This window comes from Boleophthalmus pectinirostris, unplaced genomic scaffold (genome assembly GCF_026225935.1).
Source record: "Boleophthalmus pectinirostris isolate CB_2022bp ecotype Guang Dong unplaced genomic scaffold, ASM2622593v1 HiC_scaffold_23, whole genome shotgun sequence".
Lineage (NCBI taxonomy): Eukaryota > Metazoa > Chordata > Actinopteri > Gobiiformes > Gobiidae > Boleophthalmus > Boleophthalmus pectinirostris.
Window position 1 is genome coordinate 25,851,463 of NW_026571207.1, and position 27,499 is coordinate 25,878,961.

The 27,499-nt window shown below is 36.6% G+C and overlaps 1 protein-coding gene across 3 annotated transcripts in view; it reads left to right on the plus strand.

The window, feature by feature from the left end:
- Nucleotides 1–27,422, plus strand: part of LOC110162417 (serine/threonine-protein phosphatase 2A 55 kDa regulatory subunit B beta isoform) — an 85,524-nt gene extending 58,102 nt beyond the window's left edge. For 2 of the 3 annotated variants that reach the window (XM_020927311.2, XM_020927312.2), the window contains exons 2-10: nucleotides 1,520–1,617; nucleotides 3,548–3,713; nucleotides 7,246–7,358; nucleotides 15,544–15,721; nucleotides 16,829–16,993; nucleotides 22,465–22,634; nucleotides 24,946–25,037; nucleotides 25,685–25,808; nucleotides 26,614–27,421. In XM_020927311.2, the coding sequence (XP_020782970.1) occupies nucleotides 1,520–1,617; nucleotides 3,548–3,713; nucleotides 7,246–7,358; nucleotides 15,544–15,721; nucleotides 16,829–16,993; nucleotides 22,465–22,634; nucleotides 24,946–25,037; nucleotides 25,685–25,808; nucleotides 26,614–26,769 (1,262 nt within the window). In that variant the 3' untranslated portion in view covers nucleotides 26,770–27,421. Of the gene's footprint in view, nucleotides 1–1,519; nucleotides 1,618–3,547; nucleotides 3,714–7,245; nucleotides 7,359–15,543; nucleotides 15,722–16,828; nucleotides 16,994–22,464; nucleotides 22,635–24,945; nucleotides 25,038–25,684; nucleotides 25,809–26,613 lie in introns of all 3 variants that reach the window. The other variant, XM_055159475.1, reaches the window with a different exon arrangement.
- The last annotated feature ends 77 nt before the right edge of the window (nucleotides 27,423–27,499 follow it).

The following is a 27,499-nucleotide window of genomic DNA, read 5'->3' on the forward strand; positions in this document are numbered from 1 at the left end:
TGGGGGGTTATACAAAAAAAAAAAAAAAAAAAAAAAAGATACAAGTCTGTGCCTCTGTCTGTCACTATCAAACACCAAGCTTTCTCAGTTTCACTTTTGAATCTAAATTATGCTACAAATACTTAGGACTGTACAGGAATTACACTTACCCTTTTGTTAATCCAATCACATGTGTATCAGTGTATGTGTGTACTATCTTGTACCTTAAAGGTGCACTATGTAACATTTCTAGTGGAGGGTCCGCCACCTGCTTGTCTCCATGGAAATGTTATTGCTTTGTCTAAAATGTTCCACAGTATAGATTAAACCAATATATCACAAGGGAGGCAAGCAGATTACAGTACTACGCTACATTACAAGTCAGATCTGTGGAGAGTCTCCCCTATTCACAAAAGGAATGAATGTATTTTTGAGCAACAGAAACACCCGTAATGAATAAATGCTAGATGGATATGTTTAATGTCACACCATGGAACATTTTAGGCAAAGCAATGACATCTCTATGGAGACAAGTAGAAAAGTTGCACATGGGAAGTGAGAGTTATTTACTTTTGGAGGAAGTTTATCTCTGTGAAATATTTGGTATAGCTGCATAGAAAATATGAGATTTGCCCTAAAACTGTATTCCTGAATGTGTGGTTAAAATACTTCGATATGGTTAAATTATGTTACTTATACAAATATACTTCTTAGTTTAGTTCAAACGTATATGGTCATTTGATGTTACCTTGAGGCATCTTGGAATTAGGAATTAATTTTGAATCCATAATATATCGTATAAGAGTTATTTTCATTCTTTTACACATTACTCTGTTGTAGGCTACAGCTTTTGTATATATAACACTCAAAAAATGAAATGTTGACCCTAAATAAATACATCTAATATGTCTATTTTCCATTTAATTATTGTGCATTGATCCAAAACAGCTAATGCGGAATTAAAAATATATACATTCATTTACCATACAATCTTTAAATGGGGAAAAGGTGACAAAATAGTAAATATTTTTAGGTGTCACATTTCATTTTTTTTCTGTGTAATTCCTTAGGGTGCAGGTTTTGATGACTTCAGGCCAAAATTGCTATACTCTACATTGTATTGAACTGCTTTAGTGTTAGTACTATACTGGAAAACATGAGGTATGAGGTGTTTTGCAGGTCACGGTTTCATCTTTAATTAAGGCACAAGAGAGTCACAGAGCGCCACAGGGTCTAGAAGCTCATAGCAGCAAAATGAATGCCGTTATTAGTGAGGCAGCCTTTTAAAACTGGGAACACAATTAAATAACACAAATTGGCTCACTTCAATCTCAGGAATAGAACTGCATTAACTGACACCTCATCACACCTCCTGGTACCTCTCTTTAACCTACTTTTTACCATTCTACATTTCACACTGCAGCAGAGATGACCACTTGACATCGAATTTCAAGGATTTTTAGTCGTTTTATGGGTTGTACCTGGACATATTTCTGTGTGCTTGTCCTGACTGTCCTCTCCTCTCTAATGTGTGTTTCAGCTGACATTATCTCAACGGTGGAGTTTAACTCATCGGGGGAGCTGTTGGCCACCGGGGATAAAGGAGGCCGAGTGGTTGTCTTCCAGCGGGAGCAGGAGGTAGGAAATGCACCACTAATGACACTGGCCTTTCACAGAAAGGCTCCAGCAGCACGAGCACTCTGAGGCCAGGGTAAATGCATTGATTTCTTTTGTATTTCTCATAATAAGCATTAGGGCTTGTTTGAAGGGGGATGCTGCCTTGTCTTTCTTCCATCTTCTGGACTAGTCAAAACACCAAATGATTTGTTTTAGTAATGCTTCACGAGCAAATGTCTCATGTAGCTGTCTCAGTGATGTGTAGTAGACCCACTGCTTTGAGAGAAAGGGTGAGCTTTGATCAGTACAATGGAGATAGTTGAGGCTACAGATAGAGATGCACTTTTACAATACTGGTATCAAATATCAGCACTAATTAAGGAAAATCTGCTGAATTGTATATCTGTTCCATGATTCAGCCTATATCCTGGTTGGGCCTTATATTGAATGTTATATTATTTGGCCTGAACACTTATAATGTTTCATAAAAAGTTGTTGAACAGTTACCTGCTGGATAAATAACAGAATTGGATACATTTGTAGTAAGTTACCTGTGTTTTAGTGGTAATAAAATGCCCTTTTCAGTTCCTACTCTAATATCAGTTAATATTGGGTATTGATAGATAACAAAAAAGCCAAAGTATTGATATTGATACTGAACCTGAAAAAGCTGGATCCTGCACAACCTATGGCCAGTGCTATAGATTTGAACCACTGGACGTATCCCTGTAAGGATATCCTGTTTGGTAAAAAAAAAATATATATATATATATAATAATACAAATAATATAAAACATGTAACTATAGATACTCTCCAACAAAGGCTTATATTTGAACTTAGCAAGTAACAAATCCAATGGTATTAATGGGTATACATTCGAACCAGTGTTACTTTTTTTGTTTATTGAAATATAAATAAATGATGATCATTGTACAAAACTGGCATTCAATACTGTATATTATTGCAGCAACAACTGAGCACTCCCCACAGCAACATACATTCAATGCATGGAATAAATGAGGCGTGAGAACAATAAAGACCATAAATGGGGTTCCACCATCCCGCCCCCTGCACACACTCTGCCAGTCATCGATATCTCTAACAATAACACATATAACATAACATAAAACAATCTGCAATACAGCCATACTTCACTCCAAATTATTAACATTTTTCTCTTTGATGTGAAGCAAAGAGACTTTGGGGAAATGCCAAATGTAAATTAAACCAGCAATCATTTTAATAGGAAATCAGGGGGGTTATTTGCATAGTATTTGATCTTTGGAAAATCACAGGGAATGAGCTCCCTTCCTCTGAGAAAAAGGTTCAGTCCAAGTTTTACCACCTAGATTTTAAGCAAACTAAAACTGTGTCAAAATAAGGACTAAAACAAGAGTAAATTCAGGACTAAAAGCAAAACTAGGGCAGAAGACAACAAAATCCAGGAAAAAAAACAAACAAACAAACAAACAAACAAACAAAAAAAATAGATTACTGGACAATTTTATTCCAGTACTTCATAAATACTGTATCCATTTGTGTAACTTCAGGTGGTGATACTGCTATGTCTAAAATTTTCTACAGTATGACATTAGACTCATTATATCTTCAATTTATTCAAGTGTTTTTCATGATAAAGTATGCTGTTTGTCTCCATGGAGATTGTTTTTGTTTTTTGTTTTTTTTGCTTGGACATAGATGTTTACTGCCACACTGTGAAACACTGAGAACAAAGCAATAACATTTCTATGGAGACAATCAATTTGCAGACTCTCATCATCATGGCTAAATCATGGTTAGCCCTATTTATGTCTTTGTTTAGTGATATAGTCTTGTTGCAGACCTGGTTTAAATCTGGTATCAGGTATCAGAAAGTAAAATATTTTATAAACCAGAACTGAACTCAGTACTGCCATTAAAATATTTTTTGTTTGTTTTGTTTTTGCACAGAGTAAAAGCCAGCCCCAGCGCAGAGGGGAGTACAATGTATACAGCACATTCCAAAGCCACGAGCCAGAGTTCGACTACCTGAAGAGTTTAGAGATCGAGGAGAAAATCAACAAGATCAAATGGCTCCCTCAGCAAAACGCCGCTTACTTCCTCCTCTCCACCAACGGTGAGGTCAAAGGTTAAACCAACTCTGTCATGTTGTATCATTGCGGAGAGTAATATATGTTAATGTAAACTGTCTTGTTATGCATTAGTGTTGGGTCACAGTTCATTGCACTTAACTCTGCAAACAAAGTGACAACAGTGAGTCAAATGGGCTCCCAATGCACGCAAGCCTGTCACTGAAATAACATTATCACAGCAATGTAATTATGCAAGCTATAAGAGCTATTATGGTTGCATTGTTTTCATGGTTTAATTATGACCAAAGGGAAGAGGAGGGGAAATAGGCTGAGCTGTTTACCTCCCAAGAAACAATGTAAGTGTTGTAGATGTACAAAAGAACATTGCATTACTGTACAAAGATAGTACTGGAGCTAATTTGGAAACAGCATGCAAACATAATAAATTACTTAAAGGCCCATATTACACAATTTTCTGATCTATTTTATAATGTTGTTTCTTCATCACAAACATTCCTGGAGTTGTGTTTTGTTTCTTTCACATTTCATTATCACACAAACCCTGCATATTTAGGTAGTGTTCTTCTCTCTAACAGAAAAGACTCTGTTCCACTTTGTGATGTTATGTAATAATACACGAAGTGCTCCACTATGTTTTTAAACTCTATACACCACTGGAATCCTTTGGATGATTTCAGCCCTGGAATTTCCTTTCTCTGCTGAACAAAAGCTAAAAGAAGCTGTTAACCTAAAAACTACAGCTACATGACATCACAAGATGGAACAGCATTTTGAGGTTTGGAGATGTAGACAGATGAATAATGAAGGATTACTCAAACATGTGTGAATGAAACAAAAAACAACTCCAAGTATGTTTTTGAGGAGATAAAAAATTATAATATAGCTGAAAGATCACAACAGTCAATTTTGCATAATTTAAGACCTTTAAAGGACCTGTACATGATTTTAAACCAAGAGTCAGGAGCATGTTTTAGTTTGAACTTTTAGTTCTCTCCACTTCTTTCTGCCGCTGTGATATTGCACCATGACAAATTACTGAGATAGTGCCATACAGTTTTTTCTGCCTACTACTAGTAGTTGTCTATTTTTGTCACTTTTGAAAATGCACCATGACTGGGAATCAAGTGTTTGTGATAGTGTTAAGCAGTTGGTTTCCCATGATTCATAGTGATAATTCATGTCCCTGTAATAGTCATTACCCAGGAAAATGCAATGTCAAATGAATTGACAATATTTTACAGTGTCGATTCGTTTCTTTTATGGCAGCTTTTACCATACAATAGTAAAAACATTTATGTATCAAAATAAAATCAGATACAGGCCCTTTAAATATAGTAGCTTCCCCGTATTTTTTCAACTTAGAGAATCATGTTCGATTTTTAGTATTTGTGTATCCATTCTTGAGATTGGCAGAGTACAATGGCTTTTGGCCCCTTGTGACTGTATTCCCATTACCTCTTAAACTAGAAATAACTGAGTGAAGGTGACATGTGCGAATGCTACTGCTAACAAGCATGATCTCTCCAGTCAGCAGATTTGAGAGCGTACAGTAGATAGGCTAGTGGATGGGGTCACATGTATTTCTTTACTTATTTCATTGTTTCATATTACCTGCAAATGTAAATTAAATAAATTACATAGAACAGGCACAGAATAAAGACAAGGATAACAGCAGATACAACTGTATACAGATGCATCTAAAGATCATATTTTTGGTGAAGAATTTGAGACTTTTTCCTGATGAAGTTGAAGGAATGGTATGTTTGGGTGCCTGAAAATAAGATTTAAATTATGGCTACCATTTTTGTGTGTATATATATATATATATATATATATATATATATATATATATATATATATATATATATATATATATATATATATATATATATATATATGTGTGTTTTCTAATTTGCATCACATTTATTTAATAGATATTATTAGTGTTGTCAGGATAGGCACTTAGACAACAAATACACAGTAGCTTACACATCACAATAAATATAATTACCATGATAAAAATAGCAAGGAACTCGTATCAATAAGGCATCAGTCCCTTGTTTAATTATAAATACTTAAAATTCTTCTAAATCTTTTGGAAAAGGCTCAAAATTCAATACTGATTTAGACTTGATGTAAAGTATTATAATGTATTTTATCTATTTAATATCTATTTTTTAAAGGAGTCATTTGCTCTAGTTTTAGTATCAATTAGTATCTGGGTAATTTGTGAGAGCCCCATTATCATTTCTATTACATTAATTACCTTTAGTTAGTAATATGTGTTAGTAGGTCACCACTCTGCCTCTGTGTGACCATTCATTTCGCAGGGAATTACCTTAGCCACAACCTGGTAAATGTAATCTTACACGTAACATTACCTCACCAAGAAATACATTTACTGACAGTGTGGTCCCCAGAAGCTACTTTATGTATAGGCCCCAAATCGTGACCCCAGACGCCCAGAGTCTGGTATCACTCTGTCCCAGAGTCACACATGAGTGGAGAGGGCCCTTACAGATTGTGAGCTTCATGCATGGCTGCTACAGGAGTGCTACGGTGAGGGATGGAGCAGATGGTAGGGTCCTGTGGCGATGTGGCCTCTTGCTCTGACACCCGTATTCACAGCAGAAATTAAAAAGGAAAAAAAAATACTAGCAACCACTCAGGCGAAACGCAGAGATGTAACTGGTGTTTACGGCAAATGGAAATTGCCCTAAAGCTCGTGCATGTATTTCAGTGCAGAAATGTACAGGCAACTTGTGGAGTGGTATCATTGACATCTATAGCAGCTCTCATTCATCATCTTGGCTTGGCTCTGAACCAGCTCCTGCCAGATTGCGTACCCTACCCCCAACATCCAGCTTGTATCTGAGAGTCAGTGTAGTGCTCAGAGCTGTTAGAAGAGAAGGGAGTATGCAATAATGAAGCTGAGCATTGCAAAAATGAATAGGAATAGTGATTTTACAAAAGTTCAATTGCAATTATTAAAGGGCTTATATTAACCTATTTTCTGATGCTGTTTCCTGATCAAAAACATACCCAGAGTTGTGTTTTTGTTTCATTCACACATTCACACATTTAAGTATGAGTCTGTCTACATCTCCCCAGCCCTGTTTCACCTTCTGATGTCATCAAGTGGTAATTTTCAAGTTAAAAGCTACCTTTTACCTTTAGTTGAGATCATCCAAATGGTTCTAGTGAAGGTGTATGGAGTTAAAAACACAGTGGAGCACTTCCTGTATTACATGACGTCACAAGGTGGAACAGAGTGTTTTCAGTTTTAGAGAAGAACACAACCTAAATATGCAGGGTTTGTGTGTAATATATATTCTAACATCTAAAATCTGATGTGAGTAATGAAAGAGACCATTATCAGAAAGAAATTAAATGTTTAGAATTTTTACAGTGAATTAATTTTTACATTTAAATAATCTTATAAATCTAAAATAATATATATTTATCAGATTTGGAGTTTGCAGATAACTGTAATGTAGTATGCAGGATTGTAAAGTCTTTGTAACTAAGTGCCTGTGTGTTTGATGTGTCCAACAGACAAAACAGTAAAGTTGTGGAAGATCAGTGAAAGAGACAAGCGTCCCGAAGGATACAATCTGAAGGATGAGGACGGCCGGATTCGAGACCCTTCCACCATCACCTCTCTGCGGGTAAAGACTCTCCACAGGAAACAGCCAAGGCTAAATATGTCAGCTATAGAAAAGGAGGAGATACAAGATCTGGCAAAAACATACAATGATGGAGAATAAGTGAGAATAAGTGCTCAGAACTGGGATATAAGGTTAACATACACTTTAATGTACCCATAGGGACATTTTTCCCCTGCATTTGACCCGTCCTTCAATGCCACTGGGGCAACCTGTCAGGAGAAGTGAATGCAACAGTGTGTTGTGCCCAGGGACCCATCTCCAGCTCTTGAGTTGGTGGTATAATGGTGTAAAATGGAGGAAACCTTGGGGCACTCAAAACACAAAGTGAAATGAAAATGATAATTACTTTTCCAAAGAAGATGCAATTATATCTCACAGTTGTAAACAATTTGAACCCATCAGTTGTTCCCCTATGAGTTATTTATCTGATCCATGCATTAACGGTGAACGGTTTCCTTCTTTAATCAAATCAGTGAGTTGTTATCCCTTGATTTTTCTATATAACTTGCAATCATTAAGAATACAAAGAAATCTATATATAATTAAATAATAAATATATTTAATATGCACTACAGGCAAACAGCGCCAAATGTATTTCTGTGTGACTACTGAGCTCTGCAAACCTATTATGAACGATGCCTGGAATAAATGAGGCATGATGACAATAAAGATCATAAAAAGGGGGGACAGACATCGCACCAACCCTCACTCCCACAGCCTTTAATATCTCTGTAATAACTCTGATGAATGATCTGCAATACAGCCATACTTCACTATTAAGACGATTGTGTAGCCTTCAGTGCTCCAGCCCTCTGATGGGTAAAGTGGGCAGAATAACTGGGAAGAAATGCCACGGGGTTATTCAATGGTCAAGAAACCTTCTCTGATAATCTACTTTTTTTTTTTTGGTTGATTTAAAATATGGGGTAGGGGCGGCGGTGCACTATAGACTGAATATAATCTTCTGGGAGCCATCTTCACAACAATAATCAGATATGTTTTGCAATACACAATCAAAAATGTAGCTGTTAATCTCAGTAGAGGCAGTATTGTGGAAATATGCTGAAAATATCCGTTTATATAAATGTAATAAATTTAAAGTAATTACAGAACAACTTTGAAAATATACAAGTTCAATATTATGAGGTGGTTTGGACAAACATGAGGCAGTAAATTGTCTTATGACACCAATTTATAGAACATTTTCAGTTTATAGAAAATACAATATCGACTGAACTGGGACTGTATTGCAGCTGATATCCAATACCAGTATCTGGATATGATAGTGTAGACAATACTGTGTTTCCCCCTTTAATATCAGGCAGATAATAGGCATACAGAAGAGTTGCAGTTTAGTTAATTGGGAGACCTAACTCAGTCTTTTGGGATCCTGTGCCGCAAAAGGTGCTCTGATAATCCTCTGTGTGCACATTAAGCAGCCTGAAAGCCAAGCTGAAAAAAGCTCATGTGGCTATGATAGGCCTTAATCCCTTATAACGATCTTAACACAGCTACAGCTACCACTCTGACTGCCACACTTCCAAGGCAGACTTTCTTTAGAAAATCAGTAGCTTAATTTTTACTAATCTCTGTAACAAGTCCATTTCCAAGGAATTATGATTTTATGCCATGTTAATTGAGATTTTTTTTTTCTTGGAGATGTAAAAAAATAAGAAAACGTATTAAGTACAAGTATTAAGATTTAAAGCTGCACTTATGTAAATTCTATGTTGGGGGTCGGTCACCTGCTTTGTTTGGGATGCCATTCTTTTGCCACAGAATGTTCCACAGTATGGCATTAAATTACAGGTAGTTTTATAGCTAAAAAATACCTACAATAGAAAAACTGGCATTCTGACAGTGAGTGGATTGCCTCTCCACAAATCTGACCTGTAATTTGGTCTAGTTTGGCCTCCATGAAAATGTAAAGGTTTAATAGCATACTTTGAAACTTTCCAGACAAAGTAATAACATCTCCATGGACAGAAGATTCTGACGGACCCTCCACCATAAAAGTTACACAATCTTTATTATGTTGTGGACAAATATTCTTTACTAACTTACTGTAGATAAGTAATACTAGCAATAATTTTAACACAAATAATAATGATTTATAATAACAACCTCTGCAATGCATTATTAATTCACTCCACATTGGGGATGGCAAATTACTATAGTGTGGACACAATAATAGTATGAATTAGTCCAACTGTGATGTGAACTGTGATGGTGCTTTAACCAATGAGCCACCGCTTCCCATTTTAGCAGGATTATTCCAAATGTATTATGATTTTCTGGAGAGTGAAAGCCTATATAGAAAAGGAAGGAAAACAGATCTAGTTCATTTTAAAAGGTTTGCAGTGGTCCAAAGTCATTCCTCATGTATTGTATGCATTCAGAGCAAATTCTTTACACAACGTTTAGAGACCAAAGGAGAGTTTTACTGTTTCTGTAAAGCTAACAACAACTAGCATGCTAATGTGCACTGATTATTGAACAATAAACCAATATATAGTACACAGCTGATTTAATTTGACCTCAAGAGCTGCGTACAATATAACTGTACTGGGATAGATCAAATTATGCTCAAATACATAGGGGAAAATTAGCGCAGGTCCTTTAATTATGAAACTTTAAAATCCCCAGTTTGAAATTGATGTTTTGGATCTATATTTATGTGATTCCTAAGTAAAACCTATTCCTATTTCTAGTAAATTATCAGAACCATAAAATTTGACCATCCACCCCCAAATGACAATATGTGTGGAATGAATGGCCCACCCCTCTTGTGCCCCTGCTCTTATCACTCGGCCTCCTCTTTAATTTCCACACAAAGCAGTTGGTCTCACAGGGCAGAATGTGTGTGTGTGTGTGTGTGCGTCGACTATAGTAGTAGATTAGTGCAGCGTTCAGCATGTCTCTCTCTCTCTTTGTCTGGTCGGCCAAGGGATCATAGCAACCTGGAAGACGGGTCGGGACTGTGGCAATCCTGTTTACTGTGAAATCTAAATAGGAGGTGTTAGGGCGCAGCGAGTGGGGGGGCAGTGGGGGGCTTATAGATATGAATTTGAGATAGAGATGTCTAAAAGAACAACAAAGACTTGCTAAATCTAGGAACCAGAAATGAAAGACAAGGCATGTTTTAAGTTAGAATGCAATAATATGAATTTTATTCTCCAATTTGTTATTAAAGTAAAGGCAGAGATACTTGAGACTGATTTTGATACCACAGTCAACTAGGGATGCACTGACACAATAATCATAGTTAATATTGCCAGTGTTGGCCCAAAACACCTTATGATATTGTAAATTACGATTAATTACGATAAATAAAAGTTACAAATACATACACCAGAAATAAAAGGAAATAAATAATCAGCAGATACTTAAAGCCATAGTATTGGCATCGGTATAGTCATAATAGCTAGAATGGTTAAGTTAACAAAATATTACTGTGTTCTTGCACCAGTTCTGATATAGAGTTTGAGTTGTTTTTGAAACGCACCATATAAGATTTCTACATACATGCATACATACAGAGATACATAGATACATACATACATACATACATACATTCATACATACATACATACATTCATACATATCGGGTCATTGTAAGGTCTGTAAGGTTTTCCACTAAAAACAGAAATAAAAAAATATGTATAATAGAGTATATTCATATTTCTATCATATCTATCATATTTCTTTTTTCATGGTTTATGTTATTTACTATTATTTGTCATTTTATGCTGCCATATTGCCAAAGCAAATTTTACTGACAATGGCAATTTTGATTCTGATTCTGTGATTACATATATTGCCCAGTGTCTTTGTATCTCACATTTTCAATATGAGGTAGATCAGGGGGTCATTGTTAAGCAGTGGCTGTAGATTGTAGCTGTCATAGCTGGGTCTGTGGGTTAATGCTGGTCTGTCTCTCCGGACACACAGTGAAAGACATGAAAATGAGCTGACACCCGTGGAGAGACAGGGTCCTGCTGAGCTGCCCTGCCTCTCTGACAGTGCCAGCTACAAACCTCCAGAAAAAGAGAGAAGACGCTACAGATTTGTCCCTCTCCCTCCCCCCTTCTCTCCCCCCTTTGTCTGGGTTTTATCAGGCCAATGGGGGGCTGGTGCAGAGCTGCTTTGAAGCACCGTGCAGTCCCTCTCTGCATTTAGACATGTGTTGTAAGTCTATGGGAGCTAGCCTTGAAAACACAGAGAGGAGTTATCGTTCCACGGCAGGGATCAGCGATGCCTCGAGGCCATTTATGATTCCTTGGCGTTCCCACATTTGGTCAGATGGATAACTTCTTCTGGACTTGCATGAGAGAGAGAGAAAGAGAGAGAGGGAAGACAAAAAGAGAGACAAGAGGAATGGAAATGGAGAAAGATGGAGAGTGGCAGATGATGAGAAAGACAGGGAAAGAAAGAGAGAAGAAGCAGAGAGCATGAAGATGCAAAAGAGAGAGAGAGAGAGAAAGTGGAGGGGAAGAGGGAGAGTGAAAGAAAGAAAGATAGAAAGAGAGAGGTGGAAGAAAGAGAGAAGAAGCACAGAAAGAAGATAAATAGAGAAAGATGGAGGGGGCAGGTGATGAGAAAGATGGGGAAGAAAAAAGAAGGGGAGAGACAGAAAAAGAGACAGAAGGAGAAGAAGAAAGACACTGATTAAGAAAGAGAGAGGAGAATAGGACAGAAAGAGAAGAAGAAAAAGAAGAGAGAGTGTGAAAGAAAGATGAAGGAACATGTTCAGTCACTGGCAAACAGATATTCACATTGCCATCATCCCCCCTGAAGCCCCCGCTCACTGTCAACTGCATTAAGATTTGTGAAGTAAATGTCACGGCTTCCTGTGGTTCTGCACAGACATGCAGGGCTATGCGAAAGTCCCAGAGGACAGTCTTAGATTTTAGAAAAGCATATAGACAAAGAAGTGGTCAACGTAAATGCACAAAAAAGAAGAATATTAAAGTTTAGACCACTGCTAAAGCACTGGTCCAATTTTTGCAATGGTAAAGTGCCCAGGTGGATTTATGTTTAAGATCCTCAAGGGTAAAATAAATATCTCACAATGAAAATGTATTATTTATTTAGTAAGTGAAGATAGTATTCAGAAGCTGTGTGCAATCTTAGTGCCTCCAGGTCTTGGTATCTAGGTTCATGGTCAGGAATAACTATTTGAAGAATAAGCCCTATGCGCATGTTACAGGTTAATATTTTATATGTATTTCAAAGTAAGCAATTTAAAACCTGGACTAAAGGCACTCAAAACATGCCATATGCTGGTTTTATTGCCCAGTCAAATTGGCACAGGAAACGTACATATATTTTGTGTTTTCTAAAAGAAGATGTCCTCAAGTGGCATCACGTAAAGGTCTCAAAATTGACTCTTGTGAATTTCAAGTCAGGTTAGAATGTTATTACATAATCAAGAATATACGTAGATTTGTGTTTTGTTCCATTCACATATGTTTGAGTAAAGTAAGGCAAGGCAAGTTTATTTGTACAGAACAATTTGTACACAAAGTAATTCAAAGTGTTTACAGAATAAGAAATGCATTAAAATCACAATACAAACAAACCAAAACATAAATAATCATCATAAAATAAAAAAAGAGAGAGAGGGACATTAAATGAGAGAGAAGAGTGCGGAATGAAAACCTCAAATGCACAGCTTAACAGAACAGTTTTGAGCCTGGATTTTAACTGAGTCACAGTAGAGGCTTGTCTCAACTGCTCAGGAAGACTGTACCAGGTTTTAACTGCAGAAAACTTAAATTCTAACTCCCTGTGTTTAGTCCTGACTCTGGGCACCAGCAGCAGGCCGGTCCCTGATGTCCTCAGAGTGTGAGATGATTCATATGGCACTAACATGTCACAAATGTACTTTGGTGCTTGGCTATGGAGAGACTTGTACACAAGCAGAGCCACTTTATAGTGTATTCTCTGAGCCACAGGAAGCCAGTGCAAAGACCTGAGCACAGGACTTAAGTGCTCGTAGGTCCTGGTTCGAGTAAGGACCCGAGCTGCAGCATTCTAGATGTACTGCAGTTACCTTACAGCTCGTCTGGAAAAGCCAGTGAGCAGGCCATTACAGTAGTCTAACATACTGGAACCTGTGGGCCAAAGACCATGACTTCTGTCTTGTCTGAGTTTAGTTGTTACTGCAGTTTCTTCTCTTGTTCTACCCAAGCTGTGATTGTACATATTCATCTTTTCTCTGTAAATCTCATAATGAATCTGGAGGTTTGACTTGCACCATTTCTGCTCTGCCCTCTGACACTCCTTTTTCTGTGCTCTGACCGAGTCATCATTCCTCCACGGAGCTTTTTGACCTTTATTATTAGTTTGTCTAAATCTCCAAAGCTCAAAATGCTCTGCTCCATCTTGTAATGTCATGAAGCAGTAGTTTAACAAGTTAACAGGTATATTTTACCTTTTGTTTCGACTGGCGATTCCAGGGCTGAAAATATCCACATGATTATAGTGAAGCTGTGGAGTTTTAAAACTAGTTCCTGTATTACCACATGACATCACAAGGTAGAACAGAGTATTTTAGTGTAAGAGGAGAACACAAGCCCCAAAATACAGCATGTGTGTGTTAAACATGTGTGAATGAAACAAAACACAACTTCAGGTATGTTTAGTGATGAGGATTCAACATTATAACATAGATCAGAAAATATCATAATATAGGTCCCTTAAGTCTAAACTGGGTCAAACTTCTTCACATGCAATATAATGAATAATAAATTAATTGAAAAAAGAGATGAACAGATAACCAAAATAACTGTTACCTACAGCCTTAGTTTTGATTTTAGAAAAGGAAAACTGAATTTCCATAAGCAATCATTACAAACTCGGTAGAGCAATTTTTCCGTTCACAGTCATACATAGCCTCTCCTGGTCCTGCATGTGAGTGAGAGATAAACAAATCAGCTTCTTGCATGCATACATTCACAGTACCATCAAAGCGCCTGCAGCCCCCCGCTCACTGTCAGCTGCATTACGATTTGTGAAGTAAATGTCATACTGCTCCCTGGGGTCATGCAAAGACATACATAAAAACACCAGATGACTGTTCACGCCAGGCCCATGTGCAACTGAGACGATGCTCCTCCATAAAAGGGCGCATAATGAACACCCCAGGAAATACAGCAATACCGTTTACAACATACTGAAGTATTTTGTTGTCATTATTTTTAATGAGTAAACATGGCACTGTAATTATCGTTCCATATGATAGTATCAATATATTGCCTGGATCAATCATTTATGTACCTTTTATTTGCATTATTTGGGAAATTCTTATTTTTATGTAGTGTTAGGCTTATGGACATGTGAGTTGTGGATTGTCAAATTATTAGAATATATGATAAATTACAGATACTAAAACTAACTACTAAAGTTAACTTCTTTAAAACCCTAGAAGTTAAGGTACAAAAGAAAAAAAAAATGGATTAACTACTAAAGAGTTTTGTTGTACTTAAGGGCTGCAACCAATGATTATTTTAGCAGTTGACCACTCAGTGATTATTTCTGTTGTACACTGAGACTTTTTATCTATCAACTTTATATCAAAACTATGCAGTATTTGATGCTCTAAAAGTACAATTTTGTAGTTTTCCTATGGCAATGACAATAAAATCTTGATATCTTGCTCATTTTGATCTATAAACCAAATAAAGGTTGCAATGTGGTGACTAAAGGCTTCTAAATATAGAGATATAGTATAGTCCAGATAACCATTGCGACTATGATTATTTTTATAGTGGACTAGTCACAGTCAGTCAATCAACTGTTGAAGCCCTGGTGCAATATATATTTTGCTGTTTTTGTATTTTTTACAGTATAGTTCACTTAGAAAAGGGTTTAGTGGGATTATCCTGCTTTTAAGGTGCAGCCCACTCACAGTAAGAATGCAAGTTGTAGGTCAATATAAACCCATGGTATTGATTAAATGCAAGGTGAAAATGTTTAATGCCATACTGGGACATTCCAGGCAAAACAATAACATCTAGATGGTGGCAAGCAGGTTGCAGACCCTCCACCAGGAAAAAAAGTTACACTGTACACCTTTAAGTTTATGTCATTATTGTTTATTGTGAAATGATGATTTCTTAATACATCTAACTTACTTTTTTTATGGTAAATGATTACTAACAGATGTTTTTCTGTTTTGTAGGTGCCAGTGCTACAGCCTATGGATCTGATGGTGGAGGCCACAGCCCGGCGCGTGTTCAGTAATGCTCACACTTACCACATCAACTCCATCTCCGTGAACTCTGACCTCCAAACCTTCATCTCTACCGACGACCTCCGGGTGAACCTGTGGAACTTGGAGATCACCGACAGAAGCTTCAGTATCCTCAAAGCAGTTACAGCCATGGGTTTCCAATGAGAGAGTCACCTAAATGTGGGTCAGCTGTTGAGAAATATATGCAAAAAAAGAAAAAGAACAAAAGTTAAATATCTCAACTAAAAATATGTAACAATAAGTGTCTTCTATATGTATATCAGCTATTGAATGTAGTAAACAACATTGAATGAGAGGGTGAATCCAAACTTTTGACAGGTATTGTAGATATCTTATCACAGTAATTACAGTAACCGATCTTGTTCCACCCTCTCTTATTTCTGACTGCAACTATGTCTTGGATCTTTCTCAAGAAACTCTGAGTAGCGAATGAAAGAAAAGTCTGCCCTAAATATAACATAAATCAGAAGTATTACAGTAAAATGTTCAATGATCATGTACACTAAACGTCAGCAATGCTCTCTTTCTCTGGGTGGCCTGAAAACAGCTTTGTAGTCTCAGTATAAGAGACTACAAAGAGACTTGTTTGCTATTGATCGGTATCCCCTTGTTCTTTCTTGAATATGACTAAAAGATATGAATAAAATGCAGCATCAGAAGTAAAAAAAAAAAAAAAAAAGTAATGAAAGCAATAATTATGAAAATGCAAGAAACCTGCTGAGGACCCCGCGTACCTCAGTGATTTTTCCGAGTTTATAGCTTGTGCAGTAGCTATTTTTGAATTTCTTTTCTATGTTGCTACTGCCAAACTTTTAATTTCCTTCGTGATCAGTAAAGTATCTGTCTGTCGGTCTATCTGTCTATTTATCTATCTATCTAGGTGTCTATCTATTCATCTTACTATCTAACAAAAGGCATTGTTAATTAAAAATGTCTTGGATGGGTCTCATAGATTCCTAAGATATTTGGAATAATAACTCATGAGGGCAGTTGTGAAATATCTGACTGGTCTCCCATGAAATACATCAAAACTCCAGCTCTACCTCCAGCCATAAAGGAGAGTACATGATTGATTTATTGCTTCACGTGTAGTTCCACAGTATTTATAGCTCGCACCTTTCAAAAGCATGTTATCTATAAATTTCATTGCCCATTTACTAGCTCAAAACCAGTAAAGCTGAAAGGTAATGGCTCCTTAGTGGACATTTCTCAGACATTGTGGACATCAAACCGGCCAACATGGAGGAACTGACGGAGGTGATCACGTCTGCAGAGTTCCACCCACAGCAGTGCCACACCTTCGCCTACAGCAGCAGCAAAGGCTCAATACGACTGTGTGACATGAGGCAGGCTGCTCTCTGCGACAAGCACTGCAAATGTAAGAAGAAGAATTTTGTCTTATACTTCATGTTGAGTCTTTACTTTTAAAGGGTCTCTGGTATAATGTTGTTTCCTCATCACAGACATACCCTGACTTGTTTAACACACAAATCCTGCATATTTAGGAGTTCTTCTCTCAAATGTAAAACACTCTGTTCCACCTTTTGATGTGATTTGGTAATACAGGAAGCGCTCCACTGTGTTTTTAAATTCCACACCTTTACTAGAGTCATTTAGATTTCAGCCGTGGAATTGTCATTCTTTACTGAACTAAAGGTAAAATGTAGATGCTAACTTGAAATCTACTACTTAATGACATCACAAGGTGGAACAGAGCACTTTAGAGGTTAAAAGTACAGGATTACTCAAACATGAATAAGACAAAACACAACTCCAAGTATGTTTTTGATGAGTTAACATAATTTTAACATGGCTTAATGCTCACAAGAATCAGTTTTGTGTAATATAGGACCTTTAAATGTAGGGTATGTATCATATAGTATTTTGGTTCTCAAACTATCTATCCCATCAGAAAGCAGAATGAACTTTCACAGTAGGCATGGCCTGTCCATATATAAGCTGGCTGAGAATAAACTAATTTTATTTGTGCCCTCAATACTCGGCTTTGGCAAACCAGGTTCTGCTGTGATCTCATAAATCAGTAAGCATGCAGGCTTCAAACTCTCTTATTTTAAGCAATGCATTGAACAATATACATTAAACAGTATACATTTACAATGTTTATTTCCACATAAGGTACTAAATATGGACTGTTAAAATTTCTTTCTTTCTTTCTTCCTATCTATCTATCTATCTATCTATCTATCTAAAGCACTATAATTATGATGTAACCAAAGTAATGACCCATATGTAACTTTAACTGTAAGGTCCAAACAAAAGGTAAAGAAAAATCAAGTTAATTGTGGACAAATATTTTCCAATAATATCCCTGGGTATCTTTGTATACTGATGCATTGACTTGTATATTGAGTTTGAAACTGTAGGAAAAAGTGTTTTGCATCAGCACAATTGCCTATTTTCCTCTAGTTATAAATCACATCAAAGTAGAAACCATTTTAGTTTGGTTTGTTGATCAGAAGTGGCAGACTATTATAGAGACAAAAATGCACTCTAGTGTTCATTGTTTGTCAAAAATTGCTGACTCAACAAGACTGTCTTTTCAAATATGAAACAATACATTTATGGTTTGCCTTGGTTTTACACACCGTCCCTCCCCCAAAACTCAATAGACAGACAGGTAGCCAGTCAATAAATCTCTCTTTGTCTTTAACGACACATGGGCATGTCCTATAAGCTTACCATCACATGCATACCCTTTGACTGAATGAATAATGAAAACACTGACATTTTCTGTGTTAAAAAAATCAATGATTTAAACACAATCGCATTAGTCCCTTCTGGACACCTCTTGTTGTCCAATAATGTCACTCTTTTCCTCAGATGTATCGATGTGTGTGCAGTGGGCCGTGAGCTAAAGGCCTGTTGAATTTGTCATGAGTCTTATGTACAAGGAAATGACTGGATCGAAGAGCGCAAAGATAGTTTTAACGGATGTCACAATTAATTTTATTTTTATTTTTACTTTTTATTATGAGAAAAAATATTATTTAAAATATTACTAACCAATCTTTATTCTTTATTTTCATTCAGTCACATTGTCTGATAGATATTATCATAGCTCAATTATGTGACCTGTCAGATTACCTCATCAAAAACATATCCAGTTGGTTTGGTTTATTAGTCTGTCTACATCCCCAAAACTCTAAATGCACTGCTTCAACTTGTGATGTCATGAAGCGGTAGTTTTCAAGTTAAGAGCTACATTTTACCTTTTGTTCAATAGAAGCCGAAAATCTCTGGACTGAAATTATCCAAATGAGTCTAGTGAAGGTGTATGGAGTTTAAAAACACAGTGGGGCACTTTGTGTATTATGACATGGCATCACAAGGTGGAACTGTGAATCTGTTTGAGAGAAGAACTCAGCCTAAATATGCAGGATTTGTGTGTTAAACATGTGTGAATGAAACAAAACACAACTCCAGGTATGTTTGTGATGAGGAAACATTATAACATAGATCAGAGAATATTGTAATATGGGCCCTTTAATATTGTCTCTAATAGTTACAGAAGGTAAATATAAATGCCACACATATCTAAAACCTGTTAGGTTGATTTTTGTTTCTACAGCTATGAACATTTAGATCATACATTTTTACATCTTTGTAACTTCATTCTATAAAAAAAAGTCTAGCCACTGCAGCTAAAGCATTTTTGTGGCTGAATCTTTGCTTTATCACTGCTCTGTAGTTCATGGAGGAGGCAGACATCTTGAACTGAATTTCACTGGCTGTTTCACATGTGATGGCGTCTTCATACAGATAATCTCGTTGCCAGGAAAAGCGTGACTTATCTCTTTGTAATGATGTCATCTCGTCACCCATCCCTTTCTCCATTGTCTAAAGGCGCTAAAGTGGAAACAAAGCCCACTACCATTTTTCTTGTGGCAATTATTTCAACATAATAAAGACCCTATATGATATGCTAATAACCAGTTTAAGATCTGAAATGTGACTTGCTTCAAGCACCAGATCTTTTTCAATGTTAATGTTTTTTGGTATAATGGATCAAAAAGGCCATTAGAACACAATGACAAAATGACATTTTCTATATTGACTTTATAGTGCTCCTGCATTTCTCTTTCATTGGTGCAAAAATATTATTTTTATCTTGACAATATTATAGACTTAATTTTCTGTTTAGCTTTTTTAATATAATAGAATAGTAGCAAAAGCAAAGTGAACCATAACACATTCCTATCCGGTAGAGATATACCAATTCAGCTTTTTCAGTGATGATACTGATATTGTTATTGATGACTTTAAGTATCTGCCGATATCTGATACATATAACCCTTACCAGTGCAAGGATTAAAAATTGCATTTTTTTTCTTTCAAAACTACTTACAAAATTGATCCAGTTGTGTTATGTAACTGTTATATATCCTGCAAGTTACTATTGAACAGCGTTATATGAAGAAAAGTTCAAACATTATGAGACGTGATGGTCCTATATCAGTCATTAAATAGTCTTATTACATCCAGTTAAAGGCCCAACCAGGTTATCACTTGAACTATACCAATACCCAGTCCAGCATATTTTCCTGGATCAGAACTGATATGCGATACCAGTATTAGTATCGGTGCATCCCTACCATTAAGGAACAGAATAATCATAGATATAGTGATATTTTGTTTTATATCCACTTGTTGAAAGTGATAACATATGACTCAAAACCTGATCTGTTGCTCCAAAAAACTTTAGCTACATTCCAGTCAGTCAAATTTTCGATTATTAGCTTTTCTGAATCCATACAGAATCTTTTTAAAGAAATGGCTGATACATGTCTTAAAAATCCACCACTATTCTCTGTAGATACTGCAATAATCATTTTAAAATACTATTCTCAATATCTAATGTGTAATGAAAAGACTGGTCTGGTGTGTTGTTTTGAGCAGCTCTAGTTGCATTCCTTGACAGGTGTTAGACAGTAGCCCTCACAGCAGGCAGGTGTCATCATTAGCCTCAGGACAGCTCGGCTAATACTGATCTACTGTTTCCCAGCATGCACTTGTATACAGCCCTGAGCTATGTAGTGCCCTCCTCCTACGCACTCAGCACCTTTTCCATCCTCCCTCCCCAAAACCCCAGATACCTCCCACACAACAAGCAAAACAATACTAGTACAGCCTCTTTGCTGTTTGTCAATTAGATATCCCTATATATATATATATATATATATGTATATATGTATGTATATATATATATATATATATATATATATATATATATATATATATATATATATATATATATATATATATATATATATATATATATATATATAGCATATACCTGTAAATGTGTCCCAAATATGAACTGACTGAATAAAAAAATTAAAAAAATCTATACATCTCCCACCTCTTTTTAATATTCATGTTTTGATTGTACTCATAAATTATCCCCAAAAACACCCACAGAAGCAAAGCAATAAAGCCAGATTTCTATTGTTATTGTCCCATAGTCATAGCTGTGGACATGAATAAATCAGTGTTACTGCTGGGGAATACTGGGACGAATAGATGGATTTGGAGGAGATCACCAAAACCAAGCAACAGGACCTGAGTCTGCACCCCTCTGTCAACTCCCCAGGGGCCCTATTATACAGCCCTGTAAGTGGGACGGGAGGAGAGAGAGTATTCACTGACACACACAAATCCAGCTGGGCTCAAATGGGCTCGGCATTTTGACATTGATTTGTTTTTCTTATCCTGGTCCTCATCCCTCTATTTTTCATCCCTCCCTCTGCATCCTTCGTTAGACTCCCTATTGACACATCACAGAGGAAAGGTTAGGTTGGGTAAGGTTATTTTTTTTAGCCAAAGTTGGTGAAGAAGGAAGGAAAGGAGCAAAGGCCAGTCAAGATACCACTTTCTAAATGAAAATATGCAATAATTTATAAAATATAACCTTAACATTAATACCAATAATTCTTTTATTTTACCTGTGCATGTAAGATCAAATAATGTTTTCTTGCATACTGTATACAAATGTAAAAAATATGTTTAAATCTAAAAGGATCTAATCTTGGTACCATTCAATGAAATGAAACACTGCTATAAATGAAACAATATATTTACATTTTTATTTGTTATTTTAATATTTTTTATCAGTCATTTTAATCATCAGCTTGAGTCTTTTCAATCAAGAGGTCCACAGCCAAATCCTCTGTCTAATCCTCCTATTTTTTGTGTTTTTGTGTTAAATGGCAATTAAGTTTTGCTTAAAAATATTTTATTGTTTTTGCTGTCTTTAATCTGACCAAAATGAAATACAGTTGAAAATCAATATTGCAGAATATAAGGCAAAAATTGTGATATATATGATTTTTGGCACAGCCCTATTTGAAGCATGCAGAATGGTGATTGTTCCCATAGCATTAAAGTGAAAAAGGGATGGATTAAAGGAGAAATAAGAATGAAAGGAGAGAAGGAGGGATGGGAGGAGGAGTGACAGTGACTTGACAGCCCACGATGGAATGCCTGGCTCTTATCCCTAGTGCTCTGGCCTGCACACAAATCAGCGGCTGCCAAAATCAATATGAATCATAACCAATATTTACCCGTATGCTGACCCATCAGTCTCCCAGAGCAGGAAGAATCAGGCAAAGAGATGCAGCTGCTTCAACATCTCCCCCCTCCTCTTTCCACCATTGTTGTGCCTCATATTGTTCACTAATGACTGTCTCCCACCCAAACAAAATCTGCCTTTTTCCCTACAGCCATGATTACAAACTGCTCCGTCTACCACTGCCTCCTACAGGGTGAATTATGCATTTTTATCTCCCCAAATAATATTTTTTTTCTTTGTATATGCTTTTCCATTTGTAGATTTTGAAGAGCCAGAGGATCCTTCGACTCGTTCTTTTTTCTCCGAAATCATCTCATCCATCTCAGATGTGAAGTTCAGCCACAATGGGCGTTACCTGATGACAAGGGACTACCTCACAGTCAAAGTGTGGGACCTCCAAATGGAGAACAAACCACTGGAGACATACCAGGTAAAATCTCCTCTAAACTGTACAATTTGATAGTGATGGGCAGATCGATTACAAACTATGAATGCACCAATATCAACTGAGATATCAAGTATTGATTCCCCTGCAAAAATGTGAATCTCAAAATTAAATGGATTTTTATACAATTGTAGTAAACTATGTATTAAATTTTTTCTATCTGCACATTTATTTCATTTTAAGATTCAAATTCAAGCTTGGAGCAATGATAATTACAGTAATTATCAAAATTCTTTATAGCACAGAAGATATGGTGCATTTTAGTATCAGTATACTGTTTCATTAACTCCTTTGATAAATGTCTGACCATCAATTAAAGTGAAGAGGTTTTTTAATTGGTGCAAACAATGTATGTATATTACATTTAATTGGAAACTCATATTTCCAGTGTCAAATAGGATTTATAAGGAGTAATGAGTACTTAAGAACACAGTAGTTATATAAAGACTTAAAGGTGCTCTGTGTAATTTTTCTGGTTGAGGGCTCGCCTTGATGTAGATATTTCTGTTTTAACATGATTTTTCCACAGTATAGAAATAAACTTGGTAATTACGATGGAGACAAGTTAATGGTCATATCTATGGAGAAGCAAGGCTGCACATGGTACAAATTCATGTTTCTGAAGAATATATATTTATATGTTTGAGCTATAAAATACCTGTAATTGAACAAATGCAAGGGAGATATGTTTAATGCCCTACTGTGGAACATTCCAGGCAAAGAACTGACATCAAAGTAGCAGAGCGTCTACTTTAGGAGTTTCATAGTGCACCTTCAAGTTTGTTAAACTGCATTTAATTTTATAAAGTTGCTACAAAAATCATATTTTTTTCCATCAGGTTCAGCTAGTACATGCCCAACGTTGGTTAGATGTTGTCATAAGTTTCTTGATTAAACTTTATTTGAAAATATTTTGGGTGGGCATTGGGTATGGCCAGTTCCTCCATAGGAATTATATTGTCTGATTAGCCCCAAATTGGAAGTGTGCCAATGTGCGTTACTAACACTGAAGGGCTTTATAGGACAGCTTACAGCCTTCATAGGTAAATCTCCTCTGGTGCAGATCAAACCATATTGATTGAGTCTGATCACTCAACATAATCCCGTTTCCCTGTCTCATGGCCTATCTGCAACTGTGTCATCTTTAGCCATTAGCCCAGGAGAGCTTATTGAACCGAGCATCGAGAGCACCGAGAAGATAGATAGTGCAGAGCTGAAGGCCAGGACCTCCCACTGTGCTGTCGCCGGGGTCACATCTAGACTGTATGATCACAGACGCCATCTTGGGGTTGGGGTCATCATTGATAAGGCCGTCAGATGCTCTCAAGGGGATTCTGTGTCCAGTTCCAGAGCTGCTAGCCTCCACCTCTATTAGCGTGGGTCAGCAGGCCATAGGGATTACTGAAGTGGAGTAGAGCATATGGGGGAGAGGTTTACAATACATTTATAATATAGGCCAGAGAAAGCCTCAGTAACTAACTATATGACTACAATAATATAACAATAACAATATAAGGTGTAACAGTAGGTCAAGACATATTTTTATTATTAATTTTTACAACTATTTCATTGTTGGCTGTTGTATTGATTATATTTTCATCTGTGAAAAAAGCTTTATAAATACCATGTACTTACATCAGTAGCTTTTTATATTATCGTAAAGGCAAGCAGCTTACAGTACACAATTATGAAACAGGGTGAGGCATCAATAACTATCAGAGTAGGATGCAGTCGGTGGACCTGTGATTGCTTAATTACTGCTTAAAATCCTATATTATTTCCTATAAATTGGCTCTTGTGAGATTTTAGCCATGTTAGAATGTGGTTACCTCATCAAAAACACGCCTGGAGTTGTGGTTTGTTTAATTCACACGTTTGAATAATTGTGCATTAGTAGTCTGTCTACATCTCCAGAGCTCAAAATGCTTTGTTCAATGTTGTGATGTGATGAAGTGGTAGTTTTCAAGTTAACAGTTAACAAAGTGGAGAACATATTGTTTTCTGTTTGAGAGAAGAACTCATCCTAAATATGCAGGATTGTGTGTTTAAAAAGTGTGAATTAAACAAAACACAACTCTGGATATATTTTTGAGGAAACCACATTATAACATCAGAAAATAGCCTTTTAAATTCTTAATTGGTCCTACATTTAGTTACTCCAAAGTATGTCCCTTCTAGAATTTATTGCAGTTATCAGAGACATGTTCAAAGCACTGCTGAACTTGTGATAGTTTTACACAGTGTAATTGTTCTTAATATTATGATGCCAATATGATGTTATGTTGTTTTATTTCAGGTACACGACTACCTGCGAGGTAAACTGTGCTCCCTGTATGAAAACGACTGCATCTTTGACAAATTTGAGTGCGTCTGGAATGGATCAGACAGGTTAGTACAAAAACTTTGAAATGACCTCTTTATATTTCAATGTGTATCTGACAAAATTATATTCAGCCAAGTATTCACAAACTTCCCAGAAACATCATGCTATAATGGAGTTTTCATGGGTTTCAGTTATTCTTACATTTAGTTTTGCTTTGTGAAACCCATAGATAAGTATATGTTCCTGTTATAAAAATCATAACAGAAAAAAGTTACAAAAATACTTCCCTTATTACCTTTCTGTGTATAATAGCTCCTTAAAGGTACATTGTGTAACTTTTCTGGTGGAGAATCCATCAAAACCTTTTCTCCATAGAGAAGTTATTGCTTTGTTTGGAATGTTTCACAGGACTGTATTAAACCTTTCTATCTTCATGGAGACCAAACCAGACCAGGTTACAGGTCAGATCTGTGAAGGGGCTATCCAGAAAGGCTGTTGTTTTTTTCTAGGTATTTTTGAACTATAAAATCACCTGTAATTGAATAAGTGTAAGGTAGAGCTATTTAATGCCATACTGTGGAACATTCCAGGCAGAGCAATTGCATAGCCCTAGAAAAAAGCATGGTGGAGTGATGGATCCCTGTCCAAAAAGTTACATAGTCCACCTTTAACTTAAATTAACCTCTGTGCACTCTGTATTTTCTGTATACAGCGTTATAATGACCGGCTCCTACAACAACTTCTTCCGGATGTTCGACCGGAACACAAAGCGAGACGTCACATTAGAAGCATCAAGAGAAAACAGCAAACCCAGAGCTATTCTCAAGCCTCGCAAGGTAAACACAGCTGAGATAAATAAGACACTGCACTATTTCCCAAAATACAGTGTGGGAATTATGGATATGAATGCAGAAATGTATTTATCATTTTATTATACATACTGCTACTTATTGCTCCATCAGAGTTTTGTTACATCAGGTATAATGAAAATAAAAGTCATTAAAGGTCCTACATTACACAAAATTGACTCTTGTGAGCTTCAAGCCATGTTAGAATGTTGTTATCTCATCAAAAACATACCAAGAGTTGTATTTTGTTTCATTCACACATAATTATTATTAGTCTGACTATATCTCTAAAGCTCAAAATGCTCTGCTCCACCTTGTGTTGTCATGAAGTTGTAGTTTCCAAGTTAACAACTACCTATTTATCTTTAGTTCAGTAGAAATGGGCTATTCTAGGGCTGAAATTATCCAAATGATTCTAGTGAGGGTGCAGGTGTTTAAAACAGTGGAGCGCTTCTTGTATTACCATAGGACACCATAAGGTGGAACAGAGTGTTTGAGAAAAGAACTCACCATAAATATGCAGGGCTTTTGTGTTTGTGTGATTGAAACAAAACACAACTCTAGGTATCTTTTTGATAAGTAACAACATTATAACAGGCTCTTTAACAAATTGTGGATTTAGACCTTTTCTCTACAGGATTTAGCCAAGGTGTAATCTTATTCAGCACAATAAAGATGGAGCTTGAATAGCCTTATATTTTCTGATGTGAAATAGCCAATTTTTGAGTAAGTTTTTGGGACATTAACTTTAGCTAAACCTGACACATTTGACACACATCTCCTTATCTTCCAGGTGTGCGTAGGCGGGAAACGGCGTAAAGACGAGATCAGTGTGGACAGCTTAGACTTCAGCAAAAAGATCCTTCACACAACATGGCACCCACATGAAAACATCATCGCTGTAGCGGCTACAAACAACCTCTACATCTTCCAAGACAAGGTCAACTAAAAGGCCAAACTGCCCACGCTGACCCCTGACCTTTGAACTGGGACACTGGGGGAAAGCACATTTGGAAAATAATAAAGAGATGGAGTTTAAATGTACAATCCTTCTGCTTTTCCCAACGCTGCTAATTTTGGCTAATCGACTACTGAGGACTATCCACAGACTGAAACTGGTGCAGCCTGGAAACATTTTTGGGGAATTCCTCCAAAAACAAAAAGGAAAACGGACAGTGAATTTTAATTTATTTAACCAAGCAAACACAAAGGGGAAAGTGAATCCAATGCGTTTATGCAACAGAGGCTCGCTGCATGAATAATGTGTGATGTAGCAGCCACTTGGACCCTGACTCTAAAAGGGCGGATGTGGGAATATAGCACACAGAGAGACAGCCTACATGACTGTGGATGTTTGTCGTGTAGCAACAGCGCCCCCTATCTTTCAATCTGCCCTTCTGCACGCTCAGTGTTGAAGGCAAAGACAGCACAACTCAAAGACTCGCTGCTCCAAAAATGAGAAAGGAGACTGTTAATGTTTCAAATTGCCTGTGACAAAAACAATTACAGGAATTTTTGGAATATTGTGTGTTCCCTGTTCCCTGTAATATGAATGAAAGAAGCCAGATAAGGCCATTTGATTTGAAAATACCGTTGTTTTTAAGTTTGTTAAGAAGCTGTGGTGCCTTCTTTTGGTATGTTGTTGATCATGTAAGGGGTGGGAGGGAGGGGAGTGTGAA